The 26,381-nt window shown below is 35.6% G+C and overlaps 1 protein-coding gene across 1 annotated transcript; it reads right to left on the bottom strand.

The window, feature by feature from the left end:
- Positions 1-3,151: 3,151 nt before the first annotated feature.
- Positions 3,152-25,565, bottom strand: LOC132565033 (protein unc-13 homolog D-like). The gene is made up of 27 exons (XM_060229639.1): positions 25,194-25,565; positions 19,409-19,516; positions 16,942-17,001; positions 16,251-16,320; positions 15,636-15,849; positions 15,218-15,352; positions 14,990-15,083; positions 14,770-14,877; positions 14,493-14,585; positions 13,902-14,005; positions 13,585-13,744; positions 12,750-12,871; positions 11,642-11,732; positions 10,754-10,963; positions 10,224-10,384; positions 9,447-9,573; positions 9,085-9,153; positions 8,518-8,592; positions 8,181-8,285; positions 7,281-7,562; positions 6,905-7,045; positions 6,492-6,524; positions 6,049-6,207; positions 5,420-5,507; positions 4,450-4,612; positions 3,688-3,904; positions 3,152-3,298 (listed from the first exon to the last, which is right to left on the bottom strand). Exons 1-27 carry the CDS (start codon positions 25,563-25,565, stop codon positions 3,152-3,154), a joined length of 3,708 nt encoding a protein of 1,235 aa, XP_060085622.1.
- Between the last annotated feature and the right edge of the window lie 816 nt (positions 25,566-26,381).

The raw sequence follows: 26,381 nt of genomic DNA, 5'->3' as shown, positions 1-26,381 counted from the left end.
TCACTGTGACATTAGCAGTAGTTGATAAATTGATATAAGAGATATCACTGTGACATTAGCGGTAGTTGATAAATTGATATAAGAGATATCACTGTGACATTAGCGGTAGTTGATAAATTGATATAAGAGATATCACTGTGACATTAGCGGTAGTTGATAAATTGATATAAGAGATATCACTGTGACATTAGCGGTAGTTGATAAATTGATATAAGAGATATCACTGTGACATTAGCGGTAGTTGATAAATTGATATAAGAGATATCACTGTGACATTAGTGGTAGTTGATAAATTGATATAAGAGATATCACTATGACATTAGCGGTAGTTGATAAATTGATATAAGAGATATCACTGTGACATTAGCGGTAGTTGATAAATTGATATAAGAGATATCACTGTGACATTAGCGGTAGTTGATAAATTGATATAATAGATATCACTGTGACATTAGCAATAGTTGATAAAACACATATTTCCTATAACATGCAACAAAACAACAAAAATAACTTTCAAAATTTTCTTTCATTTATTTAACAAAATAATAAAACAGAACATAATAATAAAAGCTTTTTGACAAATAATACTTAAATAATTAATATTTGTTGCTAATAACAAAACAATAAAGGTACAAACACACACACACACATATATATATATAGTAATTTAACACAAAATTGTAAAGTGATGAAACTTGACAGTGTACATCACTATAGTAATCAGGAACCCTTTTTGTTTACAAGTCTGACATTTCTGTAATAAGGACAAACCCACTAATCTTATTATGCTTTCTGACAAACCTGGACTATGCCTTCCTAGACATGTAATTAATATTTGAAAGTTCATCCCAATTTATGCCTGAAATGCTACATTGAAAGTGCTGATGAATAAATAGGATTCTGGATCAACACAGACACCAAATCTGACAGGAGGTGAAAAATGCCTGACCAACTCAGAATTTGAACTCGCAACAAAGCTAATGGGTAAGTCTACCAATAGAGCTACCATGTTGCTGGTCCAGTTTAGTCCAGTTCCACTATATAGCAATAGTAGAGTACAGTTCATCTACTAAATCAGTACAAACAAGATACGTATCTTTAGATAAACAATGAAAAACTAAGTCCCACAAAAATACTTTTACAGTACAATTTTACACCATAATCATACTCTGATACTACCATATCCATCCAACAAATAAACCTGGAAATAGATCTTCCCTGTTGTTCAGTTAATCATTTAAAACAACTAAAGCTCCTATAATAAGCCCATCCCCTGACAATGAGAAACAGCTAATGTATTGGCCTTACTGGGTCCTGTGATAAGTCCACTCCCTGACTTTAAGTCAGAGATAATGTATTTGCCTTACTGGGCCCTGTAATAAGTCCACTCCCTGACTTGAAGTCAGAGATAATGTATTTGCCTTACTGGGCCCTGTAATAAGTCCACTTCCTGACTTCAAGTCAGAGATAATGTATTTGCCTTACTGGGCCCTGTAATAAGTCCACTCCCTGACTTTAAGTCAGAGATAATGTATTTGCCTTACTGGGTCCTGTGATAAGTCCACTCCCTGACTTTAAGTCAGAGATAATGTATTTGCCTTACTGGGCCCTGTGATAAGTCCACTCCCTGACTTTAAGTCAGAGATAATGTATTTGCCTTACTGGGCCCTGTAATAAGTCCACTCCCTGACTTGAAGTCAGATTATTGTGTTGGTAACTGACTTATTGCAGGATAGATATGACTGTGTTGCTTTTCTTTATTTTAACAACACTTTAACATTAATACATAGTAAATTTTTATGTATGTTCCTATATTGCACTGATAAGCAAAGAATAGCCACACTGTGGACATGCTAGCAAACCCTGCAGTAATACAATGACATACACTGTTTATACGGTAAGTTGTACATTCTTTTATCATCATACAAACTTTATTCTTTATATTTGTATTTTTTGTTTTCTTTTTTCTTTTTTTTTGTATTTCTTTGCTTCCATGACATTTACAGTAGCCCAAGTTTACTCTACCAGGTGTCACATTTTGTGGAGCAGAACACCAGATATCTGTCAAAACAAGGAGCCGGTGTAGCATGGTGAAAGCACCTCCAGTAATCACAACCTTTACTGCATGATACATATACACAGACATTGTTAGTTAAGAACTTCGTCTATTGCACTCTATAATTCTTAATGCTATTATTATGTAAATTAGCTTTTACTTTAAATACCTTGTTAAAGTAATATTAGACTCTGACAACACCTGCCCTTATAAGGAGTTGTAGCTTCTGACAACACCAGGCATTATAAGGAGTTGTAGCTTCTGACAACACCAGGCATTATAAGGAGTTGTAGCCTCTGACAACACCAGGCATTATTAGGAGTTGTAGCCTCTGACAACACCAGGCATTATAAGGAGTTGTAGCCTCTGACAACACCAGGCATTATAAGGAGTTGTAGCCTCTGACAACACCTGACCTTATAACAATTAGTTACCTCAGATAATGCCGACAAAATGCCACATGTATCCTTGGTATTCATCACAAAATACATATACAATGAATCAGTGGTATAATGATTGACAAATCTGATATCTAAAGGCATTAAATATAATGTAGAAAATGTGTTGGGTGTTGTTATTGCACTACCAAGCAACTCAATACTGTGAAATACTTGTACTAATGTACAGTATACTTCACTGCTTCTAATTGCTATGTGTTATTGATAGCCAGTTGTAAATTGTCACACAACATATGTTTACAGGCGACTGATTTCACCAGGCAAGCAGAGGTTATATTATATTTCAAATTTAACTGCCAATACACATTCCTCAAAGTCTGACATCTCCACTAGATAGTAGTATATTAGAGTGACACACATATCCATGTTGTCTTCTTGTCACAGTAATTTTACTATCTGGCTATTGTATGTAACCTCTCTGTGTTGACCAATCTGTGCTATACTGTAATCTTGTATAACTTTGACCTGAGAAAGATGGTTTTTAAATCAGGAGGGTATAAAAAACACTGTAAGGCGTCATCTAGCATCTCTCCTGAGAGTTTGAGGGCGATGTGCAGTCGTTGGACTTCCATAATCGTTAATGGATGTCAGGTCTACTGCAGGAATGGACATCTGCTTGTATTGTGTAATGGTGAGTTCACGTCTTCGGACCTTTGAGGAAGGAGAAGAAGCTAGACATTTTAGAAGGCTGGTCTGTCCTCACACTTTTCACGTCTAGGTATCGTCGCCTCTCTGCCACGTAATGTTTAGCTGATCGATCCCAAGAGGCCCTCTCTAATAATACCTATTGGACAAATCATAATTATACAATTATACAAAGGTCTGACAACCTCCAGTTATTACACTAAAGGGATGTGAATTACACAAAGCAGTCTGACAGACTAACAATGCTATATATACCATTGAAAAGTTATCATTTAAATTTGATTTATAAAATTGGAGTGAAATTTTTTTAGCTGTAATCTTGTTCACCAATTTTTAAACAGAAATAATTGTATTAAAAATATAATTGAAATATATTTACATTTCTGTATGTTGTTTTAACTTGATAGTATCAATTAAGTATGCATTATGAATACCAATATTTCAATTTAATTAATTTTATTTTATGACAGCAATTTACATTTTTAAATGTTCTCTTTGATACATGAAATATCTAGGTCACATGATTACCTTATATGGGCCTTGTGTCGGTGTGACAGAACGTTTGATGGCCATCATGACAACAGGTTTTGCATCAACCGTCTCAGACATACTGATGCGCTCTACCCCAGATAGATGAAGTACAACCTCCCCAGCAAAGTCATCTTGTCCAAAGTGGTCATGGTCCAATACACTTAGCAGAATGACCGCACCTTTTGTGGTCAAGTACTCCTGAGGAATGTTCGGGCTGTTAAAACAGGATATTTCTCACCATCAAACTGATAATCCATTAAATTTTACCTCACCATTAATCAGATAATCCACTAAATTTTACCTCACCAGTAAACATACAATCTACTCAATTTGACCTCACCAGTAAACATACAATCTACTCAATTTGACCTCACCATTAAACATACAATCTACTCAATTTGACCTCACCAGTAAACATACAATCTACTCAATTTTACCTTACCATCAAACTGATAATCCATTAAATTTGACCTCATCAGTAAACAGATAATCCACTATGTTTTACCTTACCATTAATCAGATAATCCACTAAATTTTACCTCACCATTAAACATACAATCTACTCAATTTTACCTTACTATTAAACAGATAATCCACTCAATTTACCTCACTATTAAACAGACAATCTACTTGATTTGACCTCACCATCAAACAGATAATCCATTAAATTTGACCTCACCATTAAACAGACAATCTACTCAATTTTACCTCAGCATTATGTGCTATCCATCTGATGTGATAAATTTTTTACAAACTTACAATTGGAATGTGGCATTGAAGACAGGATTAAGAGATTTCTCCACTACTCGTGTCTTCTGCGGCTTGTGGTGACCGAACATGGTCTGAGGGAGGACACTGGTCACTACGTAGGGGTCACTGAGTCCAGATGGATCCAGACCAGGCAGGTCCGTCGCTCGAATCACTGATAACAGAATTAGTGATATGTCAAAAGTCTATAACATCAATGTAATGAGTTAATTATTTTATGTGAAGATTCAGTACTGTATATTAGGATATTTTGGTCGAAGTTATTTCCTCCCTATATATATCACTATTCATGAATTCACCTCATGTTCACTCTGCCCTCTGATTGTTATATGAAAGGGCATATATGTGAACCAATTCTGCCCCCATCTTAAATTTGCCATCACTTTTCATGGACGAAAAGGGCAGAAATTTAAGAGGCAAAAAAATTCCAGGTTTACAGAAACAAAATGTTTAAGTACTCCTTTCACAAAGTTGTGAGATTTTAAAATAAATCTAACAAAGATTTAAGAAATTACCAGAGTTTTGTACATTTTGAAATATATTTGTCAAACATTTAAGAAGTGACCCAAGTTTTGTACATTTTTTTAACAATTTGACAGGTACAACAAGTGACCCGAGTTTTGTACATTTTTATAACAATTTGAGACGTATAACAAGTGACCCGAGTTTTGTACATTTTTATAACAATTTGAGAGGTATAACAAGTGAACCGAGTTTGGTACATTTTTATAACAATTTGAGAGGTATAACAAGTGACCCGAGTTTTGTACATTTTTATAACAATTTGAGAGGTATAACAAGTGACCCAGTTTTGTACATTTTTATAACAATTTGACAGGTATAACAAGTGACCCGAGTTTTGTACATTTTTATAACAATTTGACAGGTATAACAAGTGACCCGAGTTTTGTACATTTTTATAACAATTTGACAGGTATAACAAGTGACCTGAGTTTTGTACCTTTGACAAAAAGAGTTATGTTGCCTCTTGTCTCCTCTAGGTAGGCTGTCTTTACAGCAAGATGGCCAAAATATTCCACTGGTGTTTCCTGTACAAAAATAACAGAAATTACATCATCTGCAACACTTAGTCAGTGTATACAGTAGTATTTTAACAATCACCATATCTTTATTTCACAGGGATTCACACTAATTCCTGCAGTTGTCTCAATATCCAGCATGGTTTTAAGGGGCCAGTTATTTGGCCTGTTAGACCAAAAAATCTAACTGATGATAAACAGCGCTCAAAATTAGTACCTTCTTTTTAGATGTCATTAGTTTTTTTATCTGACAACAAGGGCTGTCAGAGACAAGTCTTGCTCCCCGAACGGGACAAAATTAAAGTATGAAAATTAACAAAGGGCAATAACTTCTATATTATGCAAAAGAGAGTTATAGCTCTTGTATATTGCACTTCTCCTTGTTGAGATCTATCTACCAAGAAAGTTTTATGATGATATCTCTTATAATTTTTGTGTTATGCTTGGGCCAAAATTATGACGAACAGACAGACAGTCAGACGAATGGATAAAGTGGCAACAACATGCTCTCCCTTAGGGTAGCATAATAAAACTCCAGGTAAGAACTTACTAAGTTATCAGCAAGTGATTTGAGATAGGCAAGCATTAATTCCTCAGTAGACATACAGTTTATGTCAATCCTTTGCTTCAGTGCTTCAAAATGACACGTATCAATCTTGTCATCTTCACAACCACCACGAACAAAATAGGAGGTCAACGCTCGCACATGCTGAAACAAAGATATATAGCGATGTCTTTAAGGTATGTAACTTATTGAACCTTTCTTCTGGAACACATAGTTTTATATCTTCTCAATGCTGTTTGACAAATCAATTATATAATGAAAACATCATCAATTTACAATCAAACAAAATATTAAATCTTCAATTTACCAGTTCATTTTGGTTTTGGACAATTACAAGTTAGGTAAATTATTTGGTATCTTTGTAAAAAATATTTCAACCTAGTCCTCACAGGACCAAGAGTAAATTACAACAGGTTTCTGACACTTACCTGTTTCATTTGCTGATAATATTCTGGTTTTTTCTGCCAGAAAAAAAAATAAAGTAGAATTAATGCAAAGTACATGATATACCATAAGATATGTGAGTTCTCAGAGGATTTCTTTTAGAAATTCTCCATATTAGTTCATTTCATACATGAAGCAGTTTTGTGATGAATAGAATGAAACATTTCTTTTGACACCTGAGTTTTCTGCATTGAAGGTTATTCAACATAACCCTATTACTTGTTATAGGGATAATTACACTCAGGAAAATGGTTTAATTCATTTCAATTTAAATTGATATAATTGAAAAAAAAAAGAAAAGAAAAGACCAACAAAAGAAATAAGCACTTTGTATATGGTTTTAAAAGCACTTCAAATGTGGTACAAGACCACTAAACCAGAATCCTATCATACTTACCCCAACTTGAACTTGTTGGTCCAGCAAGTTTACAACTGTACCCCAAAGCTGGAGGACCACCCGAGGGAAGATGGATGACATCAGACGGTCATGTAGCGTCATCAGATTGGTTGATAAGTAGCCAATCAGCTGGTCTACTGACTAAAACACACAAATAAGAAAAATCTTATGAGAATTTTCATGTTTTTTTTCTTCTTTATTTTATTTTTAAATTTGAGGTTTGGGAAAGGGGATGGGGGGAGGGAAAGAAAAAAGAAAGATGCTAAACATTTCTTTTAAGGAAATGACTATCACAAAATTCTACAATTTACATAAAACAGCGCCTTGACATTGAAATTAATTGTTGAAACACAGATAAACAGTCTTATGAACTTACTGATGCCTTCTCCGGTTGTTGTATAGTAAATATTTCCATATACCGTGCGATATCAACTCTCATTTTCTCCGTTATTTGCTGTAAAAGTAGCGAACTCTTTAAAATTATCTCTTTGTTTGCTGTGTCCACAAGTCTCCTCAAGGTTGACATGGCTTGATGTCCGACATCATCATTTTCATATCGTGTAGATATAAGCATGACTACAGAGTCCCAGTCTAAGAGTTGAGGCAGTTCTGTGAGGTACTGGCGGACATGTTCAATGTTGTTCAGGGTGATACACAGCTGAAACAGGAACAAACAGCTGCTACAAAAACAGTTTTAACACGCACACTGTAAAACTTTCAGAAAAATCTTAACAAGATATGTATTTGATGCAAAAACACTTTGAAAAACGTTCAGAAAATACAGAATACTAAGTCTGTGGGCGATCTGATAATAAAGGACACAGCAGCATCTGTTGTGATTGTGGTAAAAAGACTTTTGTAAACAGTTTTACTCATAATGTGATAGTATGAGATAAATAGAATTTTTATTGAGTCTGTATTGCTGCCATCCCTCATGTCAGACTTTGACTGGTCAACACGAGGCTGACAACCCTCATGTCAGACTTTGACTGGTCAACACGAGGCTGACAACCCTCATGTCAGACTTTGACTGGTCAAAAACAAATAGTATGCTGTACTGAAATATATTTGTTGTACCATCATCATGTTCCATGAGATGTACGTCCTTGATTACGTTCTCCACTGTCGACAAGGTTACACTACATAAAATGATGATGCTACTGTATTGTGAGTAGCGTTACAGTGCCTGCCAGCCGTCCTTCCATATCCACTGAGCTGTCCTATCACTAACAAACAGGGATCACCCTGTCAAGTACGTGAGATAAAGGTCACTTACTCTTTCTGTTACATCAAACTGCTCCAACGAGTCATCATAGTAACAGTTTCTCTCTAAAATGGAATGTATCTTTTCTCCATACATCCGAGCACCGTCACAAATCAACTGCAAAGAAGGTTTTTTTCTTGTTTATTCTTTCTTCAGTAGTTTATTATTCAAACTTACTGGTACCTTTCGAAAACAAATTTTGAGCTTTAAATTTTAAAATGAAAAATTGTTTTAAATTCATAAAATTGATTTTTTTTTGCTTTAAACTGAAGTATTATTTGAATTTGAAAGTAAATATGATGTTGATCAGATCCGAATAACTGGTGAAAGTTTTTTTTTACTAACTTACATCTGTGATCTTTGTCACCCCCATCAAAGCTGAGTCTGGATCATGGAAGTCTATCTGCCGCCATTCTTCTGTTATCTGACAACAATGTATCGAAACGATAATTATACTGATATTTATCTCTTATCTTCACGACTTTACAACAGATAAATCTAATGTGTCATATATTCTGTTATCTGACAACAATATATCGTAACGACAATTATACTGATATTTCTCTCCTATCTTCATGACTTTACAACAGATAAATCTAATGTGTCATATATTCTGTTATCTGACAACAATGTATCGAAACGATAATTATACTGATATTTATCTCTTATCTTCACGACTTTACAACAGATAAATCTATGTGTCATATATTCTGTTATCTGACAACAATATATCTCTCCTCTCCTATCTTCATGACTTTACAACAGATAAATCTAATGTGTCATATATTCTGTTATCTGACAACAATGTATCGAAACGATAATTATACTGATATTTCTCTCCTATCTTCACTACTTTACAACAGATAAACAAAAAAAATTAAAAATGACATTTATTCTATAATTTTTAATAGCTCACCTTGGCAAAACATGAAAGAACATCAACCGAAGAATTTGAAAATTTCACAAGAGATGTTGCAACAACCACCTGCAAGTATAAAAGATAGATTATCTAGCTAACTTTTCATATAAAAGAAAACTAAATGTTTGAAAGTTTCAAAAAGCATACAAATTTTCAAAAAAATTGACAAGTTCATATTTTTTGAAGAAACAAACTTTCAAAATAAACTTAAAATTTAAGGGCAAATATAAAATAAATTATAAAGGCATACTGCTAATAATTGTTTTGCTAGATTTTATATTCTTATTTAGGGAAAAAGAGCATTCTGGATATACAATGTAGACATTATTACATGATACTTTTACATAAGCAGTACACACATCTTTGTCTATTTCCAAGGCACGTTCTATACGGTTAGTACACTCCGTCCTGAAGGTCTGTACCCAGAACACTAGAGCCTCCTGGTACCACTGCTGATAGTGGGAAATAGAAAGTCGAAACACATCCCTGTAAGCAGAATTTTAATCATTATTAATATCATGTATTTAATTTTACGGAATGGGTTATTTAAAACCTTACACAAGACCCATTCCTGGTTTCCATCTGTAAGTTCTGAGAGTATACAGTAGACACCCATCCCTGGTTTCTATCTTTAGGTTCTGAGAGTATACAGTAGACACCAATCCCTGGTTTCTATCTTTAGGTTCTGAGAGTATACAGTAGACACCCATCCCTGGTTTCTATCTTTAGGTTCTGAGAGTATACAGTAGACACCCATCCCTGGTTTCCATCTTTAAGTTCTGAGAGCATACAGTAGACACCCATCCCTGGTTTCTATCTTTAGGTTCTGAGAGTATACAGTAGACACCCATCCCTGGTTTCCATCTTTAAGTTCTGAGAGTATACAGTAGACACCCATCCCTGGTTTCTATCTTTAGGTTCTGAGAGTATACAGTAGACACCCATCCCTGGTTTCTATCTTTAGGTTCTGAGAGTATACAGTAGACACCCATCCCTGGTTTCCATCTTTAAGTTCTGAGAGCATACAGTAAACACTCTTCTGTCTGTTACCAGTTACATTCTCAGCGTATACAGCAGATTCATAGCTTTCACCCCCTACCATTTAGTTTGAGAGTTCCAAATTGTTATGCACCTACCGTCGACTGATGTTGTCACGGATAATGTTGTAGAACTTCCGGACAGCAAAATAGACCCTGAGAGAGAGACGACTACTTGCGGTGACATTGACTGGAAAATTGTGGTAACGTCGCTGATATTTGTCCATCTCCATCATCAGCTCCTTCATCACAGGGCTTACCTTTACATAATACACATAAATTATCTTACTCGTACTATCATATTCTTAGCTTCAACTACACGCACATATCATATTACATATTTTCCTGTAACTAGGCATACCTTTCATACATCGATATTCAGGGTCACCTGGATATAAGTCAATTCATACAATTTGATTTATTTCTAAGACAGAAAATTGCTTGAGTGCCCAAACTTCACAATTACCTTCAATCAGTTCACAGCATTATTAAAACAGCTACTAAACAGTTATTCATATTTTAGATAAAAGAATTTGGAGCTTTCATGTATGTCTAAATATGGACCTAATATATTACCAGAACCTTCTCTAACTTTAATTAAAATAAATGATTGGAAATTTGATGTTTACCTTTTTTTCCACTGCAAAGGACACCACTCTGTAGTAGACAATGCCCAATGCTGTGAAGAACGTCTTGACAATGCCCATGGAATTGAGATGTGATGATACACTGTTGACTAACTCTCCAAGGGCAGTCAGTTCAGGGATGACAGCATCCTTAACAAGGTCATGTTTCTTGATAGCAGCCACTTTGATGTCCATCCATTCATCTACGTCCTCCTGTAAAAGGTAAGACAAAATATTAGAGACGTTGAGGTAGATTACAAATCAATATCTAGCTAATAAGATATCAATGACATTATGGTCATATAGATAGTGAACAGATGACATGTATTAAGCAAAAGAGCACCACTAAATGTTCATTTGGTAGCAGATACAACATATACCACATGATTAATAAACTGCATCATACAATTTGTTTAATCTATTAAGAGACTGACTTCAGTGATGTTGGGGGTAAGAAATGTGAAAATTAAGAACACAAAATAAAAAATCTCATCCCTGGTGTTTTTTATCATCATTATATCTCCAAAATACTGGTGCACATATTTTAATTTTCTCTTCGGAAAAATCCATATTATGCATCATTTGATATTCTGATAATTGTCTACCAGGTATTTGAGTAAATCCATTTGTTCAAGAGTTTTCTGTGTTGATGGACACAAATTTACAAAGGTAAGCACAATAACCAGCATTCTACAATTTGGTTACTACAGTAAATACACATATACACCATCAACACTTAAACTGTTCCCCCTAAGATTTGGAGTGATCTCCCCTTATACCTGAAAAGAGATTTTATTGATTTCAGGTCAGAAAACATTCTTTTTCCGTTTCCTTATAAGAATTGTTATTATCATAGCTTTACCTTTTGATTTGGCTTGACCTTTGACCTACCTGAAGCTTATTAAGGACTTTGGCTGTAAGGTTATTCAATGGTGCTGACCTTGTCTCCCAAAGGTCAAGTTCAACTAGCTGTATAATAATCCTGGGAAAGGAAACAAATACTCTTATTTTCATATCGTAGTATTTCATACATCAAAATTATAATCAATAAGCATGCTCTTTGGTTTCCACCTAAGTCTTATGATTATCTTAGATATTTTCATATTGATTAATTAAGGTGCATTTCGCAATGTTCCCTACACAAAGTAAAACTCTTTAAAGTTTGTTCAAGTATCACAATATTTAATGAATGAATATGTGACAAGATATTTTACTATATAATCATTTCTGAGGATTATTATAGTAATGACAACCCCAATAAGGTCATGTCTACATATAAGTCCATATTTTTGTTTTAGAGGAAAATATCCAACAAATGACATTCTTATCCAGTAATAAGCCCACCTCCTGACTTAGAAGTTATCCAAACTAATTCTGAATTGGACCAATTATAGACATTCAAACTGGATTTGAATTCCACAAGTTGACTGGTCTACCTACCCTAACTTGGCCTTTAATTCCACAAACTAACTGGTCTACCTACTCTAACTTGGCCTTTAATTCCACAAGTTAACTGGTCTACCTACCCTAACTTGGCCTTTAATTCCACAAGTTGACTGGTCTACCTACCCTAACTTGGCCTTTAATTCCACAAACTAACCGGTCTACCTACCCTAACTTGGCCTTTAATTCCACAAGTTGACTGGTCTACCTACCCTAACTTGGCCTTTAATTCCACAAGTTGACTGGTCTACCTACCCTAACTTGGCCTTTAATTCCACAAGTTGACTGGTCTACCTACCCTAACTTGGCCTTTAATTCCACAAACTAACTGGTCTACCTACTCTAACTTGGCCTTTAATTCCACAAGTTGACTGGTCTACCTACCCTAACTTGGCCTTTAATTCCACAAGTTGACTGGTCTACCTACCCTAACTTGGCCTTTAATTCCACAAACTAACCGGTCTACCTACCCTAACTTGGCCTTTAATTCCACAAGTTGACTGGTCTACCTACCCTAACTTGGCCTTTAATTCCACAAGTTGACTGGTCTACCTACCCTAACTTGGCCTTAAGAATGTTGATATTGTCCAGTGAGGGAGGAAACAGGACAGGCAGTTCCTCCAGGTGATCCGACACCCAAACAATGTACTTGGTGGCAGCTTTCCTGTACATGGAGATCTGTAACGTTAAATACATCCACTATCATACATGTACTTTGTAAATTGATTATAACAAATTAAAGAATATTGGAATTATAAGATAATCATTGTTCATATCCATCAATACAAACATGTGATATAGCCATGATGATATAGAGGAGCTGTGCCATAATCTAAGAGTTAATTTCATTAGTGAAGTAGAAACTTAAAATCCATGGCAGTTTGTATTTCTTGAGGAAGCTCAGAAAAACAGACAAGTATGTTATTGGTTAGTTCTTAGGCAAATTGTGAACTCCCTTTATTGCTGTGAAAACAAGGAAACTCAAAATGGCCGTGCTGTTCACAGGGCAATAAACCCAGCTAATCGTAACATCTGCTGAATCATTTTTTATGCAAAGTTTGAGAACACAGATTCCAGGAATAACTTAAATATAGATTATGTTAATTTTCACTTGATTACAAAGTACTCTAAAATTACACGATACCAATGTAGTATGATAAAGTGAAGCCCATGGTAAAGTGACAGGAAAAATTGAATGAAAGGAAAAAAGTGCAAAAATATTATGTAAAGAACTTAAGTTTTTCTTTGATGGAGCTATCTTTTTGGCAACTGAGGTAAAACTCTTTTTTTCAAGGTTTTATCAAATTCAAAAGATTATGGATAAAGCATTTTAACTTTAGTGAAATATTTGTTTTACTGAACAAAAATAGTTAAAATCAACCAACAGCCACCTCTGCATCTGTAAGTGGCATCTTCTGTGAGACTGTGGAAACGTCTAACTGTTGAGTGACCCAGGTCATCTGTAGGTCATGGATAGCTGTAGTTAAGGCATGATCAGTGTGGACAATATCCTCATTTGTGGTGGTCCATTCCAGCAGGACAATCACATGGCTGAAAAAAAAAGAAAAATAACAAATAAAAAAACAAAATATGAAATTAAAAAAAAAAATAAAGACAAATAATCATAAATATCTTTTATGAGATTGATAAATGTGTTGATAAGTATAACTATTAAAATGCTGTGTATTATTTGGAATGTACAACTTACACCACAGCCTGGGACAATTTGCCAATTTTGTGTGAAATTGCAAAGCTATCCAGGATTCGCCTTTCCTTGGCTGGTAAATGGTTGTCCATTGCTGTTTCCGACTCCTAAAATCATAGCAAAGTCATTTATAGACAAAAGGTAAAAATCTTTAAAAAATAGGGAAAAGAGAGAGAATTATTCAATTTTGCTGTGATTCACCCACACTCTATATCAGTATCATATGTTGATATACAGAGTTATCTACCTTGGATGAGACTGCATATAGTGACTTTCTCTTACTCTATGATCATTTCTTAATAGTATGCAAAGTGTTTGTACAATTAGAGTTATCTACCTTGACTGTGCTTCAGTAAGGTATTGTGATGTTGGTATATAGAGTTATCTACCTTGACTGTGCTTCAGTAAGGTATTGTGATGTTGATATATAGTATATCGACCTTGACTGTGCTTTAGTAGGTATTGTGATGTTGGTATATAGAGTTATCTACCTTGACTGTGCTTCAGTAAGGTATTGTGATGTTGGTATATAGAGTTATCTACCTTGATTGTACTTCAGTAAGGTATTGTGATGTTGGTATATAGATTATCTACCTTGGCAGCCTTTGCTATATGGTCGTATATCTGCTGTGTTGCCTGGTAATAGTCTTCCACAGAGAAACATTCCTCTGCCTCACTGTAATTCTCCTATAACAGAGGTAATTTTGACATGTAGCAACAAGCCACTAGTAGACACAAAGAAACTTCACGGATTCCACATTCATCATTACAGGTTACAGTGTTTGGACATTAAACTCTTTGAGGTTTTGTTTCAGAACATAAATTCTGGTTCAATATCCTAAAGTAGAAGACAAGGCATGTATACACCTACCATACTGTGGGAGATGTCAAGCTTGAGCCTGATACGGCCAGCAGACTTGGACTTTCCAGACAATGGATGGATGTCCCACCACCAATCACAGCCATGAGCTGGAATGTCCTGTAAAACATACCAAAGAGTCAATGTGTTGTAAACATCTGTTAAAGCTTTACACAGATAGGAAAATATCAGTTTAAGGAAAAGTATTAATCTTAGACTGACAAATACTTACTCTTACAGGTATTACTACTCGTCCCCAACACCCATCATGATGTTTGTTATGGTCAGCCATCTGCCTTATTATTCGGAAAAGGCTGGTCACATTGCTGAAAAAGACAGTGGTAATCATTTATAACTTAACAAAGTGATTCTTTAGATATCTGCTTAAAATAAGGCAAAGTTATGATGTAGGAACACAAGAACGGTTATTTCAGATGATCATCACTATGATTTTACATACTGTTTGATTCCGTGGTGTTTGTCAGAATGTTTACTGTCAGTAGTGGTGTGTTTACTCTCTCCGTTACTATGTGACTCCTCCTCCTGGTCACAGACGTACACATGTATCTCATCCATCAGCAGCTCATCCAATAATCTGTAAACCAATGCTTCACATTACTGTCATCACTTTTACAAGTCATGTCATCAAAATTATATTTTCATCCTTCTATGTGTCTTCATGTTTTCATAATAGATCTTCCTGTTTTCTTCATACTTGCATTTTAAACAGAAGTAGACAGAAAATTGTTTTTCTTAGAATAGAATGTGAAATATAATTTTAACAATATCACTGAAAATAATCAAAAGATTATATTTTCCTTAAAAAATAAATGTGGATGAACTGCAAACAAGTAATATACAAAACAGAGAAAACATACAGTTGGAACTCATCATTCCAGTGAGGAGAGGCTGAATTCTTGACCGCAGCAGTACGCAGTACATCTTCCTGTTGTTCAGTAGATAGACTGCTAGATGTTTTCCGGCTCTTTGGTGACATTTTAGGCGAGTTCCGAGGAGATGACTTTGGGGAGACCTTGAGGTTACGCTGCATTGGATGGACTATACTGACAAGGCAGTAGGGGTCACCAAGTTCTGAAACAAGGTCAGAAGGTCAGGGTCAAACACAAGGTCAGGAACTCATGATTAAATACAAAGTCTGATGATAGGGTCACATAAAAGGTCATGATGTCAGAGTTCAATAAAAGATCAGGAGGTAGTGTAAGTAAGTGTATCATTGTCGAATTACTAAATATTGTTTTTACCTCGTACTATTTCAAATCTTATTTATTGCTCTTGGTATGTAAGTTAATCAAGTCATGAATGAGCTAAATTTTACTGATGTTCTAAAAATAAATAGGAGAGGATAGTATGCAGATCAGGTGGCATACTGGTCAGGAAACTTTCCAGTCTGAACCACCATCCACACATAATAACCAAACAAGACTCAGTGTATTTCTGGATTTTGTAAAATCTTGATATTACAAATAAGTTACCGTTAGAGCCATCCAGCTTTTTCAGCCCATCTCCCTCCAAGACTGTGATGTTTGCTTGCAGACACTTTGGCTGAAGGTAAAGCAGAAAATATTTTATTGAATGTTTCCATTTTAATTTCACTTCGTTAAGCTAATGGATCTCTCTTAAATTTCCCAGCAAGAATTCAAAACTTTACATAACAGTTAATTCTACCCAAGATCAAAAACTAAAATGACAAAGAAGATAATTCTCATACCCTTATTTTGCAGGCCTAACAATCAACAGCATGATGTAACTCTAAAATCCGCATAAATCTCATTTTTGAAAAAAATTAAATAACTAACCAAACTCTATCAACACCCATTTACTTAAAAAGTAACATTCAAAACTATCCTCGATACTTCAAAAGTTACCATCACTTTCACTCTCTGCAATCCCTGGAACATGTCATGGCAAATTAGAAAGTTCCATATGCGACACCTTGTGGACAAGATGAAAAAACTAGTTTGTATCAGCCTGTGATTTGCCTTGTGCTTTTGATTTTGCCCTGATATGATCCAGGGGTCCAGAGAGCAAAACTTATGACTATATTCAATGAAAAGAGTAAAACTTGTTTACATTATATGAGAGTATCGTTCTATATATAAGAAGTTAAGGTGATTGATGTGTAACAAGAGGCCAAATTGACCTGTTACTGCATATCAGTCTTACCTTGTTGGAGAGTTCTTCCTTGATAAAGAATTCATGTTCATCTCGGTCGACTTCAAACACCTGAAGAAAAGAATACATACCAAGTGTTTGAACTGTAACAGGCAATGAACATTTGTATATTGGAAATTAATAAGTCTATTAACATATTTTCATGTTCGATGATGATGATGATGATGATGATGATGATGATGATGATGATGATGATGATGATGACGATGATGACGACGACGACGATGATGATGATGACGATGATGATGATGATGATGATGACGATGATGATGATGATGATGATGATGATGATGATGATGATGATGATGATGATGATGATGATGATGATGATGATGATGATGATGGAAAAGTGGTTGACTCTGAGTAGGTGATACAAGTAATATCACTGTCATGTTTTATAAAGATGAAATAAATCTGTGGAAAAAATGTTCCTGTTTAAGCTACCTACCAGTAATAAGCCCATCCCTTGATTTTAGATGTAAATAAAATACTGTAATAACAATTAGAGTGAATTATCTTGGCTGTTTCTGTTAATGGGTTTAAACAGTTTGATCAAAGTTGTTTGTTTATGAAATAAGGACAGATCTGATCTTATTTTGCTACCTGATCAGTCAGAGTTAGGTCTTTCAAGGTCTAAATGTTAACATTTTTAATGACTGAAGAATTGTCATAATTGGACTGGAAGCTAGTTTTATAGAAAATATACATAACATTACGTCCCTAGTACATATCCCTGAAATACAGCTGGTTTCAATATGACAGAGTATATAGAAATATGTATATCTAAGAAATAAAGATAGTTTAATAACACCATGGTGGCGTTTTTGATCCACACCTTGGACAAAATGTTTTTCTGATGTGTCCATCTTTTATAAAACATATATGTATTAATTTCTTGTTATAAACTAGGTGTGGACGTTTTTGATCCCCACCTAGGACCAAATGTCTTCTCATGTAAAATTTGTTGTTCATGCTTGAAACTCTTATATTTCAAGTTCGTCGTTTTTATATTAATAAATGGCCAATTTCAATCAAATCTGATCTTTTGTCTTGTCTTTTATGCTTATACATTTGGTCCAACTAGCTTGCCCTCACGATGGTCATGTATAAAGTTTAATATTTAAATCTGTCCTCAGTAAGATCTGCTACTGGTACGAGACATGAATTAAGAACTATTACAACAGACAAGACATATTGCCAGATTAATGGCTGCCAAGATTGGTGTAAGGTCATTCAGGTGATTAGGTACACCAGGGGCGTACACCAGGTATGTATACCATACACGTTTGGGGGTAGGTCAAGCACACCTGTTTATCTTGGATGTCCTTCACTAAGTCTATGGTCAACAGGAAGCCATTGGCTTACATATCCAACACAACTAACACCGCCCTTGAATCAATCACCTGGTCTTATCAGTATGTAAGTGGTCAGTTTTGTAGGAGACACCACCTAAGTTTACATGTATTCTTGATACCAACACCTACTCAGTCACAAAACACTCTAAACTATTCCCCCAAAAAAGGTGAAACATATATCAAAACCAAAGGACAGAATTGTTTGGGTAGGTGACCAATGTCTAATCAGGGATTTCCTACTGATCAAGATAATTAACTCCTATGATGTATAGGTACAAAATATTACCTAGACAACAAACATCATAAATGATGGAGCTAAACATCTTTGTTCTGGATATTAAGTGGACATTTAAAATATCACTTACTGTTTTATCAGGGTTTTCCATAATTTTGTTAGTAGTAGGCTGTGTAGTGAAAGTAGGAGGCTGGCCTGCCGTGTACGTGTAGTCGTGTACGGAACATTATTACGGAACTGGATTGGTGTAGGCGGCCAAATGATCAAAGTAGCCGGTCAAATTGGCCGGCGACCGGCTCTAATGGAAAACCCTGTTTATACTGAATTTTTATTCACTAATAAGCTCATGTTTTGTAATAAGCCTACCCACACATTCTGTACATAGTGCTTTTAGCAGAATTACCAACAAACACTATTTAATTGTTTTTTAATAAACTTATCCCCTACACTAGATCAGGGCCATGAGTTAGCTCCCCTTTGCTTATCCAGAAAAGGAGATACAAATCACAAGTAATAAATGACTTGTTTGCAGGCATTCTTAAAATTGCCTGTTTTATTTATTTGACTGGTTTTACATCCACTATTAGGGCTTTCAGCAGACGAGAAAAGAAAATGAGTAGACAGGAAATATTATAAAGTGATGAGAGAGAAGTGATAGAGATGAGGTAAAGAGAGGCTGTCCAAAACTGTTTTTTGACTTTTAAGTTTGAAGATGAATGCTGGCCTAATTATAGCTCTAACCTAACTCTAACAGCTTAAGTCACAGCAAGAGGAAGGGGATTCTACACTACATGAACTTTGATGTGTTTATAATATTGATATATATATATGATACTCATTCTTATAATGCATGATCAAGGCAAACTACCTCTCTCAAATGGTCCACCAGGTCTCCTGGGCGCAGTCCCACTGTCTTGTCTGGAACTCCAAGTGGGTGGAGCAGGCTCCTCAACAACCCACGGTAAATATTCTCATTCTGAAATAAAGAAGTACAGTGTAAAATAGAGTCAGGCTTATAATCTACTGAGGGTAAATATTCCTTATTCTAAAACAACTCAGAAATATCTGCATCAAGAGCAGGTCGCTGAGACTCATATATGGTGTTAAATATGGTCTCTGTCACTCTACTGACGGGTCAGTATGGCTTGTAGTGTTAAATACGGTCTCTGTCACTCAGCTGAGAGAGCAGACCTCTTTGGCTCATACAGATATTGGCTGGAGACCTAGGTTTGATTCCAGCTATCAAGTTTTTTCTCTCTGATCTCTCTAACTTTCACCAAAAACAAATCATGCGTCTTGTGTTTAGATTTAGAATATCTAAAGGAAATCAACAATCAAGTTTATAAGAAGGAATTTAAAGACATTACAATTGTTAAACAGCCGTATCTGCATCTCCAAATGGAGGAAACGGTCAATAAGGATGCAGAAAGCACACTTCTTGTCGTGAATACGCTTCAGGGCAAAGATTTCAATACAAAGTTTACTAAACACAAAACATTCTTGTCCTGAACTTAATGTAACAGAATCACTATTAATCTGAAGCAAATTTCCTGTTTAACAGGAGAGAAAATGACTTCCAACCCAGGACCACAATATTGGTAACCCAAGGTCCTGATGCTCACACTCTGTGTGTTACCAATGATGCGTACACCTGGGAACATTACAAAGACACTTTGTGTGTTACCAACAATGTGTACACCTGGGAACACTACAGACGCTCTCTGTGTTACCAACAATGCATACACCTGGGAACACCACAAAGACACTCCGTGTATTACCAACGATGTGTACACCTGGGAACACTGCAAAGACACTCTGTGTGTTACCAATGATGTGTACATCTGGGAACACTACACAGACACTCTGTGTGTTTCCAATGATGTGTACATCTGGGAACACTACAAAGACACTCTGTGTGTTACCAATGATGTGTACATCTGAGAACACTACACAGACACTCTGTGTGTTACCAATGATGTGTACATCTGGGAACACTACACAGACGCTCTGTGTGTTCCCAACATTACAAAGACACTCAAACATTTCAAGCTATAATCACCAGCAGCAAACTAGATTAGTTTCTCCTCCTTGTGACAGTATAGGACAGATGCTTCCTAAATGAAAAACCTCCAGGTTAATGGTATCTATTTAATCTTTAATATTATGAAATATTTGCCTAATTTCTAGAGTAAAAATGCTTAACGAGTGTATACAGCTTATCTAGGAGTATTTCAGAATTGTCAGCAGTGGTTATAAATATGTGCACTGTGACCTTGAAATGAAGTCTGCAAACATACCTACCCCAGTATCAGAGCTATGAACACACAGAATAAATATCCCTTCTATCCAAATCATTTACAACCATGTCTAAGTTACTACAGTCTTACCACATATATAGTATCAGGTTTTACATGACTGCTTGCTCCAGAACAAAAAGTTTTCCAACAACAGCTGACAAACAACACTGTTGTCCTTACCATTATCACAGATTTAGGTAGTAAGTCCACTTTCTTGTGTAACAATGGCCGAACACATTTCTGCTTCTTTAGTTTACCTTTCATCACAATATCAGACAAAGAATATATTTTTCTGCCTTTTGAGAGAATATAAGTCACAGATTATCACTAAAAGTTTTCACTTATAAAACTACTCTGAATTCCTCGAAGATCTAAAACCTTTCAACACAAATGAAACAGACTTTGAAAGTTCAAGTCAAAGCTCTATAATGCTAAGAGTGAGAGAGCCATATCGCTTTATATATAACACACAATATCTGATGTCTGCGAAACAACACGTAGGTGAAGGATGGTACAACAGCCTAGGTAGTGACACCTAAACAAGTATACACCCTAATACCCACAACACGATGGCGTGGTTAGTTTGCTTACACTACTTCAATTTGTCAAGTGATAGTAGAATCTTGTCGGAAGTTGTTGTTGCCGGCAACGTATGTTTCCGTACGTGTAGGAGTAGGAGTTACCGCAACACCTCAATCACATTCGATCAAACATTTAAAGACAAATTAAGCACTCACTGAATGCTTCATTTAGGAGTAAAACATCAAACTGCCACTAATGTCAAAGGTACATGGAAATGTTAACATGTATTCTAGTCAGCCCGTCCTAACTGCAAAGGAAGTTGAGGGAGTCTACTACTGATGACTCAAGATTACATAAACATGGGAAAATAACTCTCAACAGGAAAGTCTTATCCAAGTTATTGGAAAATTACTACAGCTACGTCAATAAAAAGAAGCCAATTTCATGCCAATCTCACCATAGTAACACGTGTAACCAGCCTCTGTATCATATGGATGGTCATTTGTCTACACTCATAAAACAATTCTGAAGCCTGATACTCAAATGTCTGAGTGTTTAACAAACAACAGTCAGGTATAGACCATTATCGGAAATTCCATCTGGTTGATTAGAGTAACAAAGAATATTTCATCCAATCAATTCTCTCCAATTATCTCAGAATAAGGTTTTCTGACCTACATAATACCTAAAAAGAACCACTTTAATTTCAATTGTTGTGCCTCATCCATGGAAGTTTGTGTTTCTCAGGAAGTTGTGAAACAGACTGGTCTATGCTGTTGTGGTTGTATCCCTGAGAACTTTACCCTTATTGCTTTTGAAAACATGTAAATGGCCTCCTGTATGGCGTTCAGTGAGGTAGCCACCAGGTACTACAAGAGACACTGCCTCCAAACTAGCATGGCTGTTCATGAGGCGATAAAACCCACCGAACAAATAAACTTACTATATCTAACTCAGCTGTTAGGATGAGACACCACACCAATAACAAGAATCGTTAATAAGCTTAGGTGCAGTGTTTATAAAAGTTACCTACTTATCTATTAATAACCCAATGCCTGGTAATAAGAACACCTATGTATATATCTTCTCTGTCAATAACCCAATGCCTTGTAATAAGACCATGTATGTATATTTTCTCTATCAATAACCCAATGCCTGGTAATAACACCACATATGTAGATTTTCTCTGTCAATAACCCAATGCCTGGTAATAAGACCATCGATGTATATTTTCTCTGTCAATAACCCAATGCCTGGTAATAAGACCATCTATGTATATTTAGACAGAGGTACATTTCAGGCAAGACTTAGGCATGCCTCAAAGTGTCTTCTTTTAGCCTGGATAGAAACAAGTACATGTATTGAATATGTCACATACAGTTGACACACGAGATGACAGCTGGAATCGCCTTTAAATCCCGGGGATACAGTACTTCACTTCAGTGGCACTGGTATTGGGATAAAAGCAGAAATAGCTACCCATGTCAATAACTCCTTATCAGGTAAGTCAAGTGGCAATACCACATCAGTGGCAACCATTGCCATGGTAACAGCTGATTAAGGTTAATATCAAATAATTTATCAAGTTTTGACCGAGAGAGAGTGTGAGGACACTAAACCTAAGTACATAAATGACATTTATAGTTCACAGTATATAGTACTCCTGTAGACAATGTAATGTCAGTGCTTTAACATTAGGAATAAGGAAGCAGTTTCCTTCCTACGAGATGTCCAATATCAAGGATCTCTGCTATCTGCGAAAGCCTTAGGGAAGAGTGGTAAGCTACAATCTTCCCAACTGTTCCATCTTACTTTATACAGTGGACTGTTCTTTAATCTATTACACATTTCTATCAAGTGTAATGATTTATATCTGTTTTTACTACTGTCTGACAAAGCAATGGGAACATTTATGACCTGTGCAAACATACCAAGATATCCAAGCATATACGACAACAGCAAAATCTAAAATATAGCCACTATTGGATATAAATGTGCTTTTTAACATGTCAGCCCATACCAACTGGGAGTAAACACTTGAATGTACAGTGACCCTAGAGAATCAGTCCAGTATTATATATATGTCAGCTTGTTTGATAGCTTAGACAAGTGGAACAATGCAAAGCAGATAACTTAAGCTAAAAGACATTAACTAAAAAAACAAAAAAATCAGTTTATCATTTTAAAACTGATCTGAATGAAATTTCCTTCTGGTAAAAAATCGTAAACATGAAACATCCTCACCACCTTTTTTTGGGGGGTGGTGGAATGGTGAAGCAGTAAGTGTCAATCCACTTATGAAATGATAAGCTCATGCCTAGTAATAAGCCCACACAGCGATACTACTGTTCAGCACAATTACCAACCATTGCTATTTCACTGTTGTTTGATGAGACCTGACTTTGAGGAAGAAGTAATGTGTTTGCCATCGTACAGTGTTAATGTTGAGTGTACAGGTTACCTTACTATAATTAGCTAGTAGAAACTTCCGTTTAGGTCGGCAGTAGAGTTTCTCGCTAGAGAAAGAAGTATCACTAGTTTGAACCCCAACACAGGTTACCTTACTATAATTAGCTAGTAGAAACTTCCGTTTAGGTCGGCAGTAGAGTTTCTCGCTAGAGAAAGAAGTATCACTAGTTTGAACCCCAACACAGGTTACCTTACTATAATTAGCTAGTAGAAACTTCCGTTTAGGTCGGCAGTAGAGTTTCTCGCTAGAGAAAGAAGTGTCACTAGTTCGAACCCCAGCGATAGCAAGGTGTTTTTCATTCCTCCTTCCTATTACAGATTTGATGCTGTTGACCACTCTAAGGGTAGAAGCTATAGGAGATGGAGATGCTTCCTTGCAGACACTGAATCTGGGATGTTGTTGTCTTTGGGATTGAAGAGTTTGTAAAGGAGGAAGTTGTATAGAAGTAGAGAACATAGGTTGTCTTACAAGCATTGTTTCCCTGCAGAGATGTAGAAACGTAAGCAGTCATCTACCGATCATGTGAGTTTTCCCCAAGTATTCTGATTTCCTCTCAGACTGTTCGTGTACCTCAATCTGGTCCAACAAGCATTAGTTTAAGTTGTATAACTTATTTCACAGTTGTAAAATGAACCAAGTTTATATATCATGTGATAGATAAAGGAATATAAATATAATCAGCCTCAAATAAACCAGATGTACATACAAATATCTGATATTTACTAAATGCTTTAGGCCAATTAAATAATGTATTTTCAAAATGTTATTTATTCACATTAAACAGAAACACTGCTCAGAGGCAAGTTAGTTTACACTGCATACAACAGTGTACACAATTTACAGACAAAAACAGAATAGATTCCTTCAGTTACTAGTAGAGGACTATAGGACCATGTAACTCTCATCACCATGCTTTAAACTCAAAATACCATAATGGTGAAATGAACCGCAGTTCACTTTACCATAGGCTTCACTTTATCATACTACACCACCAGGCCAAAATTTACACTAACATTCAGTTTTACCTAAAGTGAAGAATGAGATAAGTAGAAGTTTTCCCATGGTCTCACTGACTTGGAGATAACAAACCTCGACTGTATCTAGAAATCAAAATCAATCATATCTAGTAATATAGCCAAATCCTAATGGAATTTCACTTGAATTTTTCTTCCATAACACACAAAAGTCTAGTTTTCTGAGACGCATCAACATACCAATAGACAAAACATGTTTTATATGATATGCACAAAGATGGCAATGACTTTGCGAAAATAATTTGAAAACAGAACTGAGTATAAGAATGTTAAGCTTAAATTCTACAGGAAACTTCAATTACTGCAATATATACTAAAAATATTGCCCACCTGAAACTCCTCTAAAACGCTGTCTCGTGAGGAATTACTGAGTCGCCTTCCAACATCATCAAATAAAGTATCCAAGTGATAAGCCGATTCCTGCGAACTTTTCCTTCTTTTACCAAAAAATATTCTTCTTTTCTCCGATAATCGCCTTCTAAACTTTGAAAATAGTCCCTTGCTGTCTCTGAATTGTTCTGAGAGAATGCTTTCTGAGGGAGAAGTTGGCAGCGAGCGTGAATGTATTGACTGTAGTGCCCCTATTCCACACAGACAGCTGTCAGATGTAGGGGTAGGGGGCTCACTGTAGTTAACATGGTACAGAGGTACACTGTGACTGTGGCACATTAATGGACGATTATGGCTGGACTCCACTTCCATCGTAATTGGTTTCAAGATACTTTTGTTGGAGTATTATTTTCTGACTCTGATAATTGTTTTCTAAGATCACTTTTCCAATCACTCTCAACCTTTCATAAAATTATAATTTCAATATCATCCAACACAATGAAATAAAACTGAACTTTAATAAATACAGGTTCCATTAATTTTACACTAGCTGTTAATTCACTAAGATTTACCAGTCCCTGGTAAGACGTTCAGTCTTGTGTTGATAAGCTAAACGTTCAGCTGTATATATAGGCGGTATGGAGTATCATGGGGACTGTACCCTGTAGGTCACACTGGGGTAAAATACTTCAGAGATAGTAAAGTTGTGATTGGAAGTTCACGATAGGCCACAATATTTACCGGTAACAACCAACATAGTGTCGTGGAGTATGCTGAAATTTACCTTTAACAATGGAGTATGTATGAATTAGGGGGATCAATGGTACACCATAACAATATAAGTTACCTGTTGAGTGTCCTTAACAAATCAGTTATTTGGTTGTTAGAACATTTCCTGTTAAAAAAAATCTCTAAAAATTTCTAATTCATGACTTAGGATACATATTTTGTAAGGGATTGAAATTTGCTTTTGTCTCTCCTTCTGTGGGACCCCATCAAACCAGTCAGTGAACAACATTCCTAAATTATAACTGTGTAGCCATATAAACAAGATATAACAGCTGCTATAGAAAATATATCAACAATCACACACCCTAATCACAATCAATATCAGCCAATCAAATTCTCAATCAAAACAAAAATATCTTAACTAAAATAACAGAGTTTAAACAGACAAGAGATATAGGT

Source organism: Ylistrum balloti, unplaced genomic scaffold, assembly GCF_031769215.1.
Source record: "Ylistrum balloti isolate Yb309-2 unplaced genomic scaffold, AGI_CSIRO_Ybal_v1 Utg369688, whole genome shotgun sequence".
In the NCBI taxonomy this organism is placed as follows: domain Eukaryota; kingdom Metazoa; phylum Mollusca; class Bivalvia; order Pectinida; family Pectinidae; genus Ylistrum; species Ylistrum balloti.
The sequence above is the reverse complement of the archived record's forward strand: the minus strand, read 5'-3'. Positions and strand labels throughout refer to the sequence as shown.

Coding starts and splice junctions, on each gene's coding strand:
- LOC132565033 (XM_060229639.1), bottom strand. CDS start 25,565: ATGGAAGTGGAGTCCAGCCATAATCGTCCATTAATGTGCCACAGTCAC. Junction 15,850..16,250: donor AAAGCTGGATGGCTCTAACG/GTAACTTATTTG, acceptor ACCTTGTTTCAG/AACTTGGTGACCCCTACTGC. Junction 10,964..11,641: donor AAGTCCTTAATAAGCTTCAG/GTAGGTCAAAGG, acceptor TACCTTTTACAG/GAGGACGTAGATGAATGGAT.